General features: G+C 40.7%; 2 protein-coding genes across 4 annotated transcripts; one reads left to right on the forward strand and one right to left on the reverse strand.

The window, feature by feature from the left end:
- Positions 1 to 5110: 5110 nt before the first annotated feature.
- On the reverse strand, positions 5111 to 10159 carry LOC110514157 (tRNA N(3)-cytidine methyltransferase METTL6). Of its 2 annotated transcripts, XM_021593683.3 has the most exons (6): positions 10058 to 10159; positions 7771 to 8534; positions 7550 to 7684; positions 7289 to 7459; positions 7056 to 7197; positions 5111 to 6190 (listed from the first exon to the last, which is right to left on the reverse strand). In XM_021593683.3, exons 2-6 carry the CDS (start codon positions 8071 to 8073, stop codon positions 6036 to 6038), a joined length of 906 nt encoding a protein of 301 aa, XP_021449358.2. In that variant the 5' UTR covers positions 8074 to 8534; positions 10058 to 10159; the 3' UTR covers positions 5111 to 6035. The 2 variants fall into 2 exon arrangements, with proteins under 2 accessions (XP_021449358.2, XP_090085130.1); XM_090229004.1 differs by lacking the exon at positions 7771 to 8534 and having other exon boundaries at positions 10058 to 10157.
- LOC110514168 (ELL-associated factor 1) lies at positions 8336 to 14596 on the forward strand. 2 transcript variants are annotated; one of them, XM_021593691.3, is made up of 6 exons: positions 8336 to 8806; positions 10083 to 10183; positions 10330 to 10466; positions 10582 to 10760; positions 10868 to 11107; positions 11221 to 14596. In XM_021593691.3, the coding sequence occupies exons 1-6, from the start codon at positions 8704 to 8706 to the stop codon at positions 11268 to 11270; spliced, it is 810 nt and encodes a 269-aa protein (XP_021449366.3). In that variant the 5' UTR covers positions 8336 to 8703; the 3' UTR covers positions 11271 to 14596. The 2 variants fall into 2 exon arrangements, with proteins under 2 accessions (XP_021449366.3, XP_021449372.3); XM_021593697.3 differs by having other exon boundaries at positions 10083 to 10177.

Below are 14596 nucleotides of genomic sequence, written 5' to 3' on the forward strand. Positions count from 1 at the left end.
TTCTTCCCAAAATAGAATGTTACAGATTTCAGATAATAATGAATAAAATTGGTATTTAATGAATACCCTTAGATATTCATTGCCCCTACATTCCACATAGAACAGTTAGCCATACCCAACCAGATACCCTCTTTGTATTAGCCAACTCCAAAATACCAGATACTCTCTTCATCCTATATTCTATATTATACTCACCAATCATGTTAGACAGGACTCATCTGGGATGTTGTACATCTGAGTGGAACTGTCCCCTTTCTTCATGGACATGTTTGACCTACATCTTTTTAATTCTCACCTTCTCTCAATCTACGGTAATGGAATGCCCAGTGTGTCAATGTAATGTGTAGGTGGTAATGTTATAAAGAGTTTGTGAAGTGATAGAGGCTTTGAATGACACATATCAGTGCAATTGCTTGACATTAGAACATAAGGCTCGGTTATCATTCAACTACCATTAGAATGCTGGATTTCCAGTTATTTTACTGCAGTGCACTATGATGACAGGACAGACCTATCAATGTTATTGAGCCCATACAATCTAATCTTCCATTGGGTTCACGTCTTGTTATCTGTGTTTGTCCCATCCTGATTCAGACACCATGTGACCCAGATATAGTAAATATGATTAGATAGGCAAATAGCTAGCACCCATTCACATCATCAGTGAAGGACCCTTATCCTGACACAGTTCTGCTCAACAGCCCATTTTGTTCATTAACCTCAGCATATAAGAGGTCCTTATCGGTGCTGCTGTGCGTGATTAGACAGCCGTGGATAGTAAGGTGAGCTACAGTACGTAAGTACAGGGTACTCAGACATGGTGCTGCCTTTAGGGCTGTTCCCATAGCTAGGACAGGAGGATAGCATCTCTACAGTGTGGGACTACATCCAGGTATTAAACCCTCTTTTTCTCCCACACATACAAACACACACCCCTTGGACCTGTATTCACACAGGTACAGTCAACACAAACACACACCTCTTGGACCTGTATTCACACAGGTACAGTCAACACACACACACACCTCTTGGACCTGTATTCACACAGGTACAGTCAACACAAACACACACCTCTTGGACCTGTATTAACACAGATACAGTCAACACAAACACACACCTCTTGGACCTGTATTCACACAGATACAGTCAACACAAACACAGGTGCTTACTTGCTCCTTCTTTCGCTCTCTCTTTTTCTCTCCCTCTGTCATACCCACATCCAGACACCCTTGTTTTCATTCCCCATGCCCATCAGAGGGGAAAAGAGAGAAGCAGAGGATGGCTGGCAGGCAGACGAGCAGATTGAGGGGGGTGATTGTTTTGACAGTTATGTAACTCAGACTGTCTGGCTGCTCACCTTAAAGCCATCGGACAGAGCAGCTAGAGCGGGCCTGTCAGAACTCCAGTTCACTGACAGTGTTAACAACGAGACACGACGACGGGAGGAAGCAGATCAACCAGTCAGGAAAACCTCAATGACTTTTTCCACAGCGCTCCAATCTGATTGGGTCGTGTCCCGTTTGGAAAGCCGTCTTGGAATACATCCGCTACCCATTCACCGACAGAGAATAACATGCCTCATTTAGGAGGATCACATATATTGTATACAGCCCAGTAGGATGGCAGTGATCAGGCGGGGAGTGGGAGTATGCAGCATATCAAGAACCAATGTGAAATCAGGATTAGTATTTCAATAGGCATTCATAACTGCATAGCCTACAGTGTTTCTCCAATACTTATCTAAACCATAAGCCCCAAAATGCCACATGTAGGACTGTGAACATACACTGCTCAAAAAAATAAAGGGAACACTTAAACAACACAATGTTACTCCAAGTCAATCACACTTCTGTGAAATCAAACTGTCCACTTAGGAAGCAACACTGATTGACAATACATTTCACATGCTGTTGTGCAAATGGAATAGACAACAGGTGGAAATTGTAGGCAAGTAGCAAGACACCCCCAATAAAGGAGTGGTTCTGCAGGTGGTGACCACAGACCACTTCTCAGTTCCTATGCTTCCTGGCTGATGTTTTGGTCACTTTTGAATGCTGGCGGTGCTTTCACTCTAGTGGTAGCATGAGACGGAGTCTACAACCCACACAAGTGGCTCAGGTAGTGCAGCTCATCCAGGATGGAAGATCAATGCGAGCTGTGGCAAGAAGGTTTGCTGTGTCTGTCAGCGTAGTGTCCAGAGCATGGAGGCGCTACCAGGAGACAGGCCAGTACATCAGGAGACGTGGAGGAGGCCGTAGGAGGGCAACAACCCAGCAGCAGGACCGCTACCTCTACCTTTGTGCAAGGAGGAGCAGGAGGGGCACTGCCAGAGCCCTGCAAAATGACCTCCAGCAAGAGGAAGGCATTGATGCTATGGACTGGCCCGCCCGTTCCCCAGACCTGAATCCAATTGAGCACATCTGGGACATCATGTCTCGCTCCATCCACCAACGCCACGTTGCACCACAGACTGTCCAGGAGTTGGCGGATGTTTTAGTCCAGGTCTGGGAGGAGATCCCTCAGGAGACCATCCGCCACCTCATCAGGAGCATGCCCAGGCGTTGTAGGGAGGTCATACAGGCACGTGGAGGCCACACACACTACTGAGCCTTGTTTTAAGGACATTACATCAAAGTTGGATCAGCCTGTAGTGTGGTTTTCCACTTTAATTTTGAGTGTGACTCCAAATCCAGACCTCCATGGGTTGATAAATTTGATTTCCATTGATCATTTTTGTGTGATTTTGTTGTCAGCACATTCAACTATGTAAAGAAAAAAGTATTTAATAAGAATATTTCATTCATTCAGATCTAGGATGTGTTATTTTAGTGTTCCCTTTATTTTTTTGAGCAGTGTATATATATATATATATTTAAAAAAAAAAACTTAAATCAATATCATTAAGGAAGGGATCCCTTCCACGGTAATTATACAGGGAACAGTGTACTAGCCTTTTTTCTCACAAGCGTACAGCTTCCCACTTTACATCACCGTAACTACTATCAAAAGCACAAGGTCATCTACAGCAGTCAGCATGTTCTGTCCACCCAAAGGAATTCATCTGAATAACAGGATATGTCAAACCCCTCCAGATATAGAGTACTAGAAGGCTATGACCTCTTCAATGCTCTCTTCCACTTTGTGGAGCAGAGCTGACCTCAGCCTGAGCCTGTGTTTCTACAGGAAGTGCCCTCTCTATAAAGGAAAAGACAGCAATATAAGAGAGACGGATGTTGCCATGGTCCCGTTGAGTAGGGCGGAACGTTCAGAACATTGAGGATAGAGATATGTACTATATTTTATCTCTGAGACACATACCCTGCAATCCCTCCTATCACATTCCTCTTATGCAATATCACACTCGTGGGGGCTCCACCTCACAAAACATTCCAGGTGCATCTATAGCATCTTCATATACAAAGGATCCTAAGAGGTTGATAAGCACCACAGTGCTGTAAATGTTTAGGGGAAAAGTGCCAAGTGTTATAGCAGTGAGTGAATGTGGACTGGGTTACATTAAGAGAACATTATTGGGGGTAAAGACTCACAATAATGATTCCCCTGGACCATCAGTAAGACCACTCGTCACGTGATAGAAAGACGGGCGCCACTTGTTTATGTGTGTGTGTGTGTACAGGACGGATCAGGGTGTGTACCTGTGTCACAAACGTTATAATGGTGACAGGTGATGAGTGATGATGGGGACCTTGAATTGGACTGGGAGCCCCTGTGTACTCCCTCAACGACTCATTGTGTTGCTATAGACTTCCTATTGACGGGATATGGAAATGGCGGGTACTGTGCTTATTCACTATCCACTGGGCACACACTGGTTGAATAAATGTTATTTCCACATCGTTTCAATGAAATTACGTGGAACCAAGGTGGAATAGACGTTGAATTGAGTTCTGTACCCAGTGGGTAGGGTCGGTCTGACCTGGGAGCTGCACTGATTATCTGATCTATAAATCAACCCCATTTCTAAACAAATGATAGAGCTCTATCAGAGATGAATGTCAGTGAAACTGTGCAAAGCCTTTCTCAGACTAATCTCTTGTGGACAGATGTTAAAATGGGCTCCTGAGTGGCGCAGCGGTCTAAGGCACTGCATCTCAGTGCAAGAGGTGTCACTACAGTCCCTGGTTCGAATCCAGGCTGAATCACATCCGGCTGTGATTGGGAGTCCCATAGGGCGGCGCACAATTGGGTAGGCTGTCATTGTAAATGATAATTTATTCTTAACTGACTTGCCAGGTTAAATAAACAAAGTAGATGCAAGACTTTGGTTCTGGGATGTTGAAATGATGGTCAGACCCATTTTAAACAGCAGTGTCAGTAAACCCAGAATAGGCTATAAAAAGCCAGAAGGGAGCTGGCCTTTGAGCCCCAAGTGTCTGGTGGGGTTGTGGCATTTCCTTGAATGTCAGACTCCTCGTGTGCTGTGGATACAGCTGCCCTCCCGTTCCTGATGATGTGAGGAGTGACACTTGTCTCATTTCCCCAAGGTGACATGGCACAAACCCACACAGACCCAGTCTACTGTTGGAAAGGGCAAACGCGTGGTGGGGTCAGTTCCACATGAAAAAATACATGTGGAAAAAATACACACACACCTGTAAGGTCTTTGAAAAAGTTACATGTGATTAACAATTTCAGCTTCTTGCTGAACAGGGTCCGGGGTCACTATCCTACTACAGGGTCAGGGGTCACTTTGTGGTGTCACAGATGGGTGGATTTGGAGGGAGGAGGGGGGGGCAGAAAAAGAAGAGGTGGTCTCAAAAACTAATCCAGATGCTTGTTGTTCAGTGCCTAAAGAAATAAAATCAGAGGTATTCTCAATTTTAAAATATCAGGATCTGTTACTGTTGCACTAAAACAAATCCTGCCCACTTAAAATCATTAAGGTGCATAATCTCAGACACCAAGAACTCAAATCTAGCATAATTGTGTCAGATATGTTACATGCATCTTTCCACGAGAGATTAGTAGGTGCATGACATCTACATTAAATCATCACTTTTACATTTTTAGAAGTCAACATGGGTTTGCCAACTATGCACATTGTGTATGAATGCTAGGTAAACATGATCAACTGGAAACATTCAACAAATTGAGCAGGATAAAATATATGAATATTTATTTTGACTAACCAAGGAGCACTTGATGTTAGAATTTTTTTTTATACAGATTTTGTTGCCCCCTTGTGGTAAAGAAAATGTATTACATGATTGGAAAAGTTGGCAGCAAAAAATAGTATTGGAACTTTAACAACTCTGAAACTACACAACCAAACCATTCTCTCTAAGAAATTCTCCATCATATACAGTTTTATCATTGGTAATCATAAAGTAATTAAGTAAAACTACGTTGAAGTACTACTTAAGCAGTTTTTTGGGGGTATTTGTACTTTATAATTTATATTTTTTACAACTTTTACTTCACTACATTCCTAAAGATTCCTAAAGATTTAAAAAAACTTTTGACTCCCATTTTCCCTGACAATCAAAAGTACTCGTTACATTTTGAATGCTTAGCATGATAGGAAAATTGTCAAATTTACGTACTTATCAAAAAAACGCGCAGTCATCACTACTGCCTCTGATCTGGCAGACTTCACTAACCACAAATACTTTGTTTGTAAATTATGTCTGTGTTGGAGTGTGCCCGACTATCAGTAAATAAAACTAATTGTGCTTTCTGGTTTGCTTAATATAAGGAATTTAAAATAATGTATAGCATTTACTTTTACTTTTGATTATACTATTTAAAAAAAAACTTTTACTCAAGTAGTATTTTAGTGGGTGACTTTTACTTGAGTCATTTTCTATTAAGGTTTCTTTACTTTTAATCATGTATGACAATTGGGTACTTTTTCCACCACTGAGTTCTAATAATAAAAAGGCATAATCAAACAAGCAGCACTTGATCAGCGATACGGCAGTGTAGCCTTTTGTCCAATGATGTCCATTTATATATGAAGGTTTCAGTCCATTTGTGCCTTTGAAGGTTTCAAACATTTGTTGAGGAAAGGGACTTCAGGAGCCCTGTAATTGGTCTGGCCTTCGGAACTTGCTTTGAAGGAACACCCTGGGCACACAAAGCCCCTCCTTCTTATTGACCGTTTCTCGTAGCACGTACTCATTGGTTACACTCTCGAAACCCGCCCCTCTGAACAGGTCTGCAAGGAGCTCTGAAACACAGACGTTCAGATTTGGTATTTTATTAGGATCCCCATTAGCTGTTGCAAAAGCAGCAGCTACTCTTCCTGTGGTCCACACAAAACATGAAACATAATACAGAATGACATAATACAGAACATCATTAGACAAGAACAGCTCAAGGACAGAACTACATACATTTTTAAAAAGGCACACGTAGCCTACATATCAATGCATACATACAAACTATCTATGTCAAAAAGGGGAGAGGCATTGTGCCGTGAGGTGTTGCTTTATCTGTTTTTTGAAACCAGGTTTGCTGTTTATTTGAGAAATATGAGATGGAAGGAAGTTTCATGCAATAAGGGCTCTATATAATACTGTACGTTTTCTTGAATTTGTTCTGGATTTGGGGACTATGAAAAGACCCCTGGTGTAATGTCTGGTGGGATAAGTGTGTGTGTCAGAGCTGTGTGTTAGTTGACTATGCAAACAATTTGGAATTTTCAACACATTAATATTTCTTGTAAAAAGAAGAGGTAATGCAGTCAGTCTCTCCTCAACTCTTAGCCAAGAGAGACTGGCATGCATAGTATTTATATCATCCCTCTGATTACAATTAAGAGCAAGACGTGCCGCTCTGTTCTGGGCCAGCTGCAGCTTAACTAGGTCTTTCCTTGCAGCACTGGACCACACTACTGGACAATAATCAAGATTAGACAATAACCATGATTCAAAATGTATAAACACAGATATAGTCCCATAGAAGAGACCAGACCGACTGCTTACTGCTTGTGGGTAATTCGAAAAGACAAAAAAAAAAGACAATAAAGAAAGACAAAAAAGCTAAAATAACTATGAGGGAAAATGTAGGAGAGGAAAGATGAATGGACTGACCTTTGGAGAAGAAATAAGACCTGGTACCATCCTGTCTGACGTAGAAGTTCTCTCCCAGTTTGTTTCCAGCCTTAAATCTCATCATGGCGTGGTCATACAGGCCATAGTCCCTGAACAGAATGATGCCCCCTGGCTTCAGAACCTGACACAGAGAACGTCAATTCAGTCACAAGTTATGTTGAGGGTGTTAAGTGTTTACTGCAGTTTCATCCTTTTCCTCAGCCCTGTCTCACCCTGTAAATGTTGTCCAGAGCCTGCTGCATCTTGTCTGGGTGGATGGCTGAGAGGACGAATATGAGCGTGGCCACATCCACACATCCCACTGGGACGTTACCCCTCAGGTCATCCTTAGTCAGGTCACACTGGAACGCACTGCAGCGCTCAGCGCAGTACAGGGAGTGTTGCTGAGGACAAAGAGAAAATGACACTGGATATCAGGGTTGTTTTGTTAAAAGTCCCACTGGCTCTGGGTCATCAGTGGTACATCTTCTTACCTTCACAAACTCCACAGCTCGTGGTGAGAAGTCACAGGCATAGACAAAGATGTTGAGGTCTTCCTCCAGTAGTGGGAAGATGCAGTTCCCAACCCCACAGCCAGCTTCAAGCAGGACCAGCTTCTGGGCTTCAAACTGAAAGAGAAACGTACCATATTGAGAAATTTATTGAGATGCACCCCTAGTTGGAAACCTAACAACTTCCTACGTCATTGTCTTACCTCAAGGCACACTTTCAGTTCTTCAAACTCTCTGGTGGTCCAATGCCTATCCTTGAAAAAGTTTGTTGTGTTCCTTTTGTAAAACAAGTCCCAGTTTTTCTGTGCCTCCTTTTCCAACTTCATCTGCTTGAAATCAGACACCAAAGTCTGGTCACCTGTCAGTTTCTCCATCTCTTTCTCATTCAAAGTCCTGCCAGTAGATGTTTTGCTTTGGACAGGTGGGGTAAGACATGGCAATCCGTCTTTGGGTTCCTCTCCAGGGAGTACAACATTGGCTGTGTCGTCTTGCTTTGATAGTGCCATAACTTGCACTACTGTAATTAACGGCAGAAGCTAATAGCAGAACTTCCTTGACACCCTCAAATCTATTATTTCATCAATCCATATGAAATTATCTTGCTAATGTTAATGGATGGCACTAACACTTTATAGTGATAGATAGACTGTTATTGAAAATGCAGGAAATATTTTCACATACATTTTTTATGAACGCAAATGTTCCATAAATGTTCTAAGACTTCTCGTGTGGCATACAGTCTTCCTCATCCGTGTGGGAACAGTGTTTGATTACGATGATTCCGGCCTGTTCATCTCAGTCAGTAAAAACGTTGTACTTATTCGTGTGAGTGAAAATCGTATTATTATACTAATAGCTAATAATACATCGTTACTAATTCTAATGTAGTAAATATGCTGATTTGTCGGTGTTTATTTTGGGGTAAACCCGATTAGGGTGCTCAGATCCTATCGGTGACATTTCAGCACTGGAACAAACAGGAAAAGGAGTGGTCATGTGACTTAGGGATTGTTTTTCAAAATAGCTTAGCTAGCTGCATAGCTAGCTGAAGTATCTTATATACTACGTTATTATCATTCACTTTTATAACGCAGCATAATTTAAATAAATGGGAATATTAAACTTCTAGCAGAGTCATGAATGGGAGTACAAATCCGCTCTTGGACAAAGAAGAACATGTTTTGAAGCTCGGAGAGAGCTTTGAGAAGAGGCCAAAATCATCATTTCACACCATCAGATGTTAGTAGACAATTTTTATTGATTAAATATAAATGTGTAAATATGTTACGTTTATTTTACTATACCCAACTTTAGTCACGCCTTTTGACAAGTTTGTAAGTTAGATAACGTTAGCTAACTATCTTCGTCAGCTAGCTAACGTTACCTAACAATGTAGCTAGTTATTGTTAGTTAGCTAGCACAAAAAAACTAACGGTAATCCGGTACGATAGAACGTTACCAGCAAAACTATTGTAATCAGATTACAAATACTTTTGAAAACGTAGGTAGTGTACATTAGATAGGTCATTACTTTTAAATTCAGAAAGGATGTTTGTAAAAAAATACATTAATACCTTTCTGTTTTCTCAATGACATTCAATTCAGTACTGAAAAAAGGTGCAAGTTTAAAAACCTCTTAAGGACCGGGCCCTTTTTTTCCCGCCTAAAATTACATACCCAAATCTAACTGCCTGTAGCTCAGGCCCTGAAGCAAGGATATGTATATTCTTGGTACCATTTGAAAGGAAACACTTTGAAGATTGTGGAAATGTGAATGTGAAGGAATGTAGGAGAAAATAACAGATTAGATCTGGTAAAAGATAATACAAAGAAAAAAACAACCGTTTTTTGTACCATCATCTTTGAAATGCAAGAGAAATGCCATAATGTATTATTTCAGTCCAGGTGCAATGTATATTTTGGCCACGAGATGGCAGCAATCTATGTGCAAAGTTTTAGACTGATCCAATGAACCATTGCATTTGTGTTCAAACTGTTGTATCAAGACTGCCCAAATGTGCCTAATTTATTTATTAATAACTTTTCATGTTCAAAATTGTGCACTCTCCTCAAACAATAATATGGTATTGTTTCACTGTAATAGCTACTGTAAATTGGACAGTGCAGTTAGATTAACAAGAATTTAAGCTTTCTGCCAATATCAGATATGTCTATGTCCTGGAAAATGTTCTTGTTACTTACAACCTCATGCTAATCGCTTTAGCCTACGTTAGCTCAACCGTCCCGCAGGGGACCCACCAATCCTGAAGAAGTTTTTTAATTTTAAGGTTGTTCCACCTGAGCTAGTCTGACCACAAGTCAGAGACCACTATGATGACACACCAAATGCATTTGATGGGTCCTTTTTTACTTCTTCTAATGCCCCTTAAGGGGAAAGTAATCAGATTACGTTACTGAGTTTGCCTAATCCAAAAGTTAGGTTACTGATTACAATTTTGGACAGGTAAGTAGTATTTCTGACATAATTACCTTTCTCACTCTTTCACACTTGTAGATGATTTCAAACCAGCTTCAATTGACACAAGCTGCGAGGGAGAGTTGCAAGTCGGTAAAGGAGAGGAAGTCACCATCACATTACCTCACATTCCAGTAAGAGTGGGTGTTTTTTAGTCATTGTTACTCAACTGTGGTCTTTTGCCTGTGCTGTACAATGACAAAAGTTATTTCTGATAACTCCACTGCAGAAAGATGAAAGCAAACTGTGTACTTGATCATGATACTTGTTATTGTGTTGTGCGTAGGGCTCTACACCACCCATGACAGTATTCAAAGGGAATAAGCGGCCATATCAGAAAGACTGTGTTCTTATCATCAATCATGACACTGGGGAGTACATGCTGGAGAAGTTGAGCAGCAGTATCCAGGTCAAGAAAACCAGGTGTTAACCAAAACACTGTCTCAAAAATGCATAGTAACAATTAACCTTTAGGAGAAGTGTGTTTTGCAGATCATTTGTGACAGTACATGTGCAGCTGTTGACTTTTGTTTTTCAGAGCGGAGGGCAGCAGTAAGATCCAGGCCAGGATTGAGCAACAGTCGGTGCGTGCCACTGCCACCCAGCCTCCAGCGCAGTTCCGTGCCCCCACTAAGCCTGGTGCAGGGGCCAAGACCTCCCCCTCCCCTTCCAAGGACAACCCCTCCCCTGAGCCCCAGCTAGATGACATCAAGAGAGGTGAGCCTCTTCATGTGTTGCCAGCACTTTTACCCAGTGATCATTCTTGTTTCTCTATTGACTTTGTCTGTGTACTAACTCTGTCGCCCCCTCCTGGCCTGGCACAGAGCTGCGAGCGGAGGTGGATGTTATTGAACAAATGAGCAGCAGTAGCGGCAGCAGCTCATCTGACTCTGCCAGTGGCTCTGGTAGTGGGGACGACAGCTCCAGCAGTGATGGGGAGCATGACGCCCCTCATCCCCAACCTGTCCCACTCCCTCTCCCCCACATCCAGCCCTCCCCCAACCCCGTGGTCAACGGAGGAGCAGACAGGCAACAGGGCAGCAACCAGCTGATGAACACGCTCAGTGAGTACCAGGGCAGCACTCTACGTTGGGATTACTACTAATCATTTATCTCTTGATAGAAGTATTTAGCTTGTGGTTGCAATGTAGTAATGTGTGTGTTGGTGTGTCCACAGGGAATGACCTCCAGTTGAGCGAGTCAGGCAGCGACAGTGGTGACGACTGAACTGCCCCCAGTCTCTCTCCTGCCCTCTCTTTCTACCTCTCATTATTACACCATCTTGCTTTCCTCTTTCTTCTCTTTGCCTGGTTCCGTTGTTTCGTTGCTGTGGTAACCGACCCAACTGTAAAGTCTGGTTTTATTGTATTTTTTAATGTCTCTGTGAAGCCAGCGAACCTGGAGATTTAATAGTGTATTTTTGATTAGCTGTATATTTTGTTTTGTATTTTTAAATACTTTTACATATGAAAACATGCTAAAGAATATATATTAGAATGCATGTACATATTTTCTGTAGTTAGAGCTCCTAGTTGTATCAACTTGTAGCACAAGTCTTTGTTGTTTTCTTGTTTCATCACAGGGGATGAATATCACCCCCATCTTCCCTATTTATCTGGAAATCAAAAGAAGGCACTGAAAGCATTTCACCCATTCCATGTTTTTATCAGTATCATGACACTTTCAAAAATCAGTCTTTCAAGAGGCCAGGGTACAGCTCACATCGATCTAAGCTACAGATGATACAAAAGGACATACTCATATTTTTTATGTAAAATCAGTTTCTAAAGTTTCAATTTACCACTTAAAGGTTTTAGTTGGAATATTGACCTGTTCTGGTGAACAGGTAAATATCAGTAACATGTAAATGAGCCGGGGTCAATCCTTTACATGTCAAAGCACTTTAGTTTATTTGTCAGCAGTTTCCACCTAAAATATTTTGCATTGCTTTTAACAGCACCTTTCTGATCTTTAAATGCAACTAACACCCAGTACTTCGAGTTCACCATACCCTTCATAGCTAATATTCTACTATTTCCACATCAATCATTTTACTTTCTGATTCTGTCTCACTCAATAGCTAGGTATCCATCCTATTGGTGACAGATTTTCATGCGAATATTCTAAAATCCGCATTAAAACAATATGTGCACATTCCCACCAGAGATGTTTCCATCACATTGACTTGTTGCGGATAACAGTCTGTGCGTGATGACGTAGTGCACATAAAAACACCTTTTGCGATTTAATTACCATTAAATACAAGTTAAATGGGTTTCCGTCGCATTTGCTGTTCTTTTAAGAAAAAATGTTGCGTTATATTGCGAATCTCTGGTCTTTGCACGTGCGCTCTAGCCAACAGTTTGCAGGTAGGCTAGTCTACATGATGAGATTATTACGGATAAGAGCATGATTATTTGTATTTGTCAAACGGCAGCCAAGCATCGATCATCATGTCACCAGAATAAGACCCTCGATATTTATTGGAAAGGCTCATCACCGTGCACTTTCACCACCCTGTGAAGTTTATCATTTATTTCATATAGCCTAATAAACTGTATGCCTTCCTGAGTCGTAGTGGGAGGACCACACAATATCACGACTCCAAATGTACTTCTATATGACAGTTATTACATCAATATTTGCACATAAATGCGTTTCCACCGATATTTCTCGCATAATTCATTTTACAGACAGAAAAAGATCCCACCTTGTCTAGCGTATTTAGTTTTGTCGAAATTTGGAAAGTTTACCGACAAATGTGCTGTTTCCATCAGGCCTGTCGTGGCATTTTTTTAATCCGACTTTACTCGCATAAAAAGGTTGGATGGAAACCTGGTTACTGGCCCAACCATATATCACTGTCCAAAGTTCCCAACCATATATCACTGGGCTAGTTTCAGACCTGTGTAGACATTTTTAGAAGTACCAAAGAAGCAAAACAAGTAGTTTTTAGAATACAGACGCTGAACATCTATTTTTACTCAGATATAAGTCTATTTTCATTAGACTGAGTTACTCATAACATGTAACAGCTGCTATACATTGACCACTTGTTTTTTCATTAGTTCCATAGATTCAACAGATTTGAAGTGATAGCAGTCACATTGGATCACATCTTTTAATTTAGCAACTGTTGTGACAGTGATCAATAGCGCGCTAGAATCTGCGCAGATTATTATAGCAATTGTGAAGATCACCACAAACCTGCGGTGTTTGCATGCTATCTTGGAACATGCCCAATTTCTATTATTACAGAAGATATTTATAGTTACTGTAGGCTAACCTCAAAATTTGGCCATGGATGCGTGTTACTCATTTTAAGGTTGAATAAATACCTTTACATTAGTTTGTAAAATAGCCTAATGCTTGGATGGTTTCATCTGAGCCACTGGCTTAATCCTATTCTTTAACTTTTATTTTTGGTTTAGTTGGAGACGTGAATCCAACATATAATTTGTCGTCAAATTAATAGGCTATTTACTGTATTGCAAAAATTATATTGAATTGTGTTTGGTTGTCAACACAACCAAATATCAACATTTGAAGGAGATGTATCTTTTTTTGCCACTGACTTAGTATGGCTTTAATTCCAGTTTGTCTACATGAATTTATGTCAACCAAGAATCAAAATGAAAGAATATGACTAAATCAAAGTTGAAGTGCATTTCAAGTTAGATGTGATTTAGTCCTATTCTTTAACTTAGATTTTTGGTTGAGATGGAGACATGAATTCCACATATCAATTATTAATTTGTAGACGAACTGGAATTAAAGCCAGACTAAGTCAGTGGCACAGATGCAACTATCCAATCAGAAGATACATCTCCTACAAATGTTGATATTTGGTGACAAATATCAAAGCTAAGCAGGAATGGGCTTGGTTAAAACCCTGGATGGGAGACCAAATGAATAACTGTATATAGATCATCTCTCCAACAGAAGGTGCTGCTGAGCCTATTGTTTTTTTTTCTGATAGTGGATATGTCGTTGAAGATCTGACGTTGTTTCAAAGGTACAAATTCAACATATTTTACACAAGGGTTGTCTTTGTTGAAAAGGGGTTACAACGATGACATAATCCTGTGGTTGACATTTCACCCTCAAAACAATAGTTTTTTCAAATCCAATATATTTTCCACATAGATTCCATGTTACAATACATTGACAAATTTACGTTGAAACAACATTGATTCAACCAGTTTGTGCCCAGTTCGGATGTGTGTTCATAAGGTACTTAAATGGTATTTAACTGGTGCTGTTGTGTGTCTGGGACATGGGTATACAAATGTAATATGTTTTGTTTTCACAGCAGTTTGGATCCATGAACTTGGATGGCTAACGCTATTTCTAATTTGTGTCTCTCTGGCATCCAGTGTTATTTCTGACCCATACTGTTACTGTCCCAGTACAACCTCTCTTGCCACATTTATCAAAGTGGTTGACTTCTATCTCTAGTTTTATGTGCTTTGACGTTTATTAAAGTGTGCACATGTATTTAAATTGGAATTAACTTTTTATCAGTCAACCAAAATAAAGGAAGAAAACAGTCA

Source organism: Oncorhynchus mykiss, chromosome 3, assembly GCF_057628025.1.
Source record: "Oncorhynchus mykiss isolate SJ-2025 chromosome 3, ASM5762802v1, whole genome shotgun sequence".
Classification (NCBI taxonomy): domain Eukaryota; kingdom Metazoa; phylum Chordata; class Actinopteri; order Salmoniformes; family Salmonidae; genus Oncorhynchus; species Oncorhynchus mykiss.

Excerpts from the sequence above, each read along its gene's own strand:
- LOC110514168 (XM_021593691.3), top strand. The coding sequence starts at position 8,704 with ATGAATGGGAGTACAAATCCGCTCTTGGACAAAGAAGAACATGTTTTG. Across the intron at positions 8,807-10,082 it reads ATCATTTCACACCATCAGAT|ATGATTTCAAACCAGCTTCA; the intron begins GTTAGTAGACAA and ends TCACACTTGTAG. Across the intron at positions 10,467-10,581 it reads ATCCAGGTCAAGAAAACCAG|AGCGGAGGGCAGCAGTAAGA; the intron begins GTGTTAACCAAA and ends TTTGTTTTTCAG.
- LOC110514157 (XM_021593683.3), bottom strand. The coding sequence starts at position 8,073 with ATGGCACTATCAAAGCAAGACGACACAGCCAATGTTGTACTCCCTGGA. Across the intron at positions 7,460-7,549 it reads GAGCTGTGGAGTTTGTGAAG|CAACACTCCCTGTACTGCGC; the intron begins GTAAGAAGATGT and ends CTTTGTCCTCAG. Across the intron at positions 7,198-7,288 it reads CTCTGGACAACATTTACAGG|GTTCTGAAGCCAGGGGGCAT; the intron begins GTGAGACAGGGC and ends TCTCTGTGTCAG.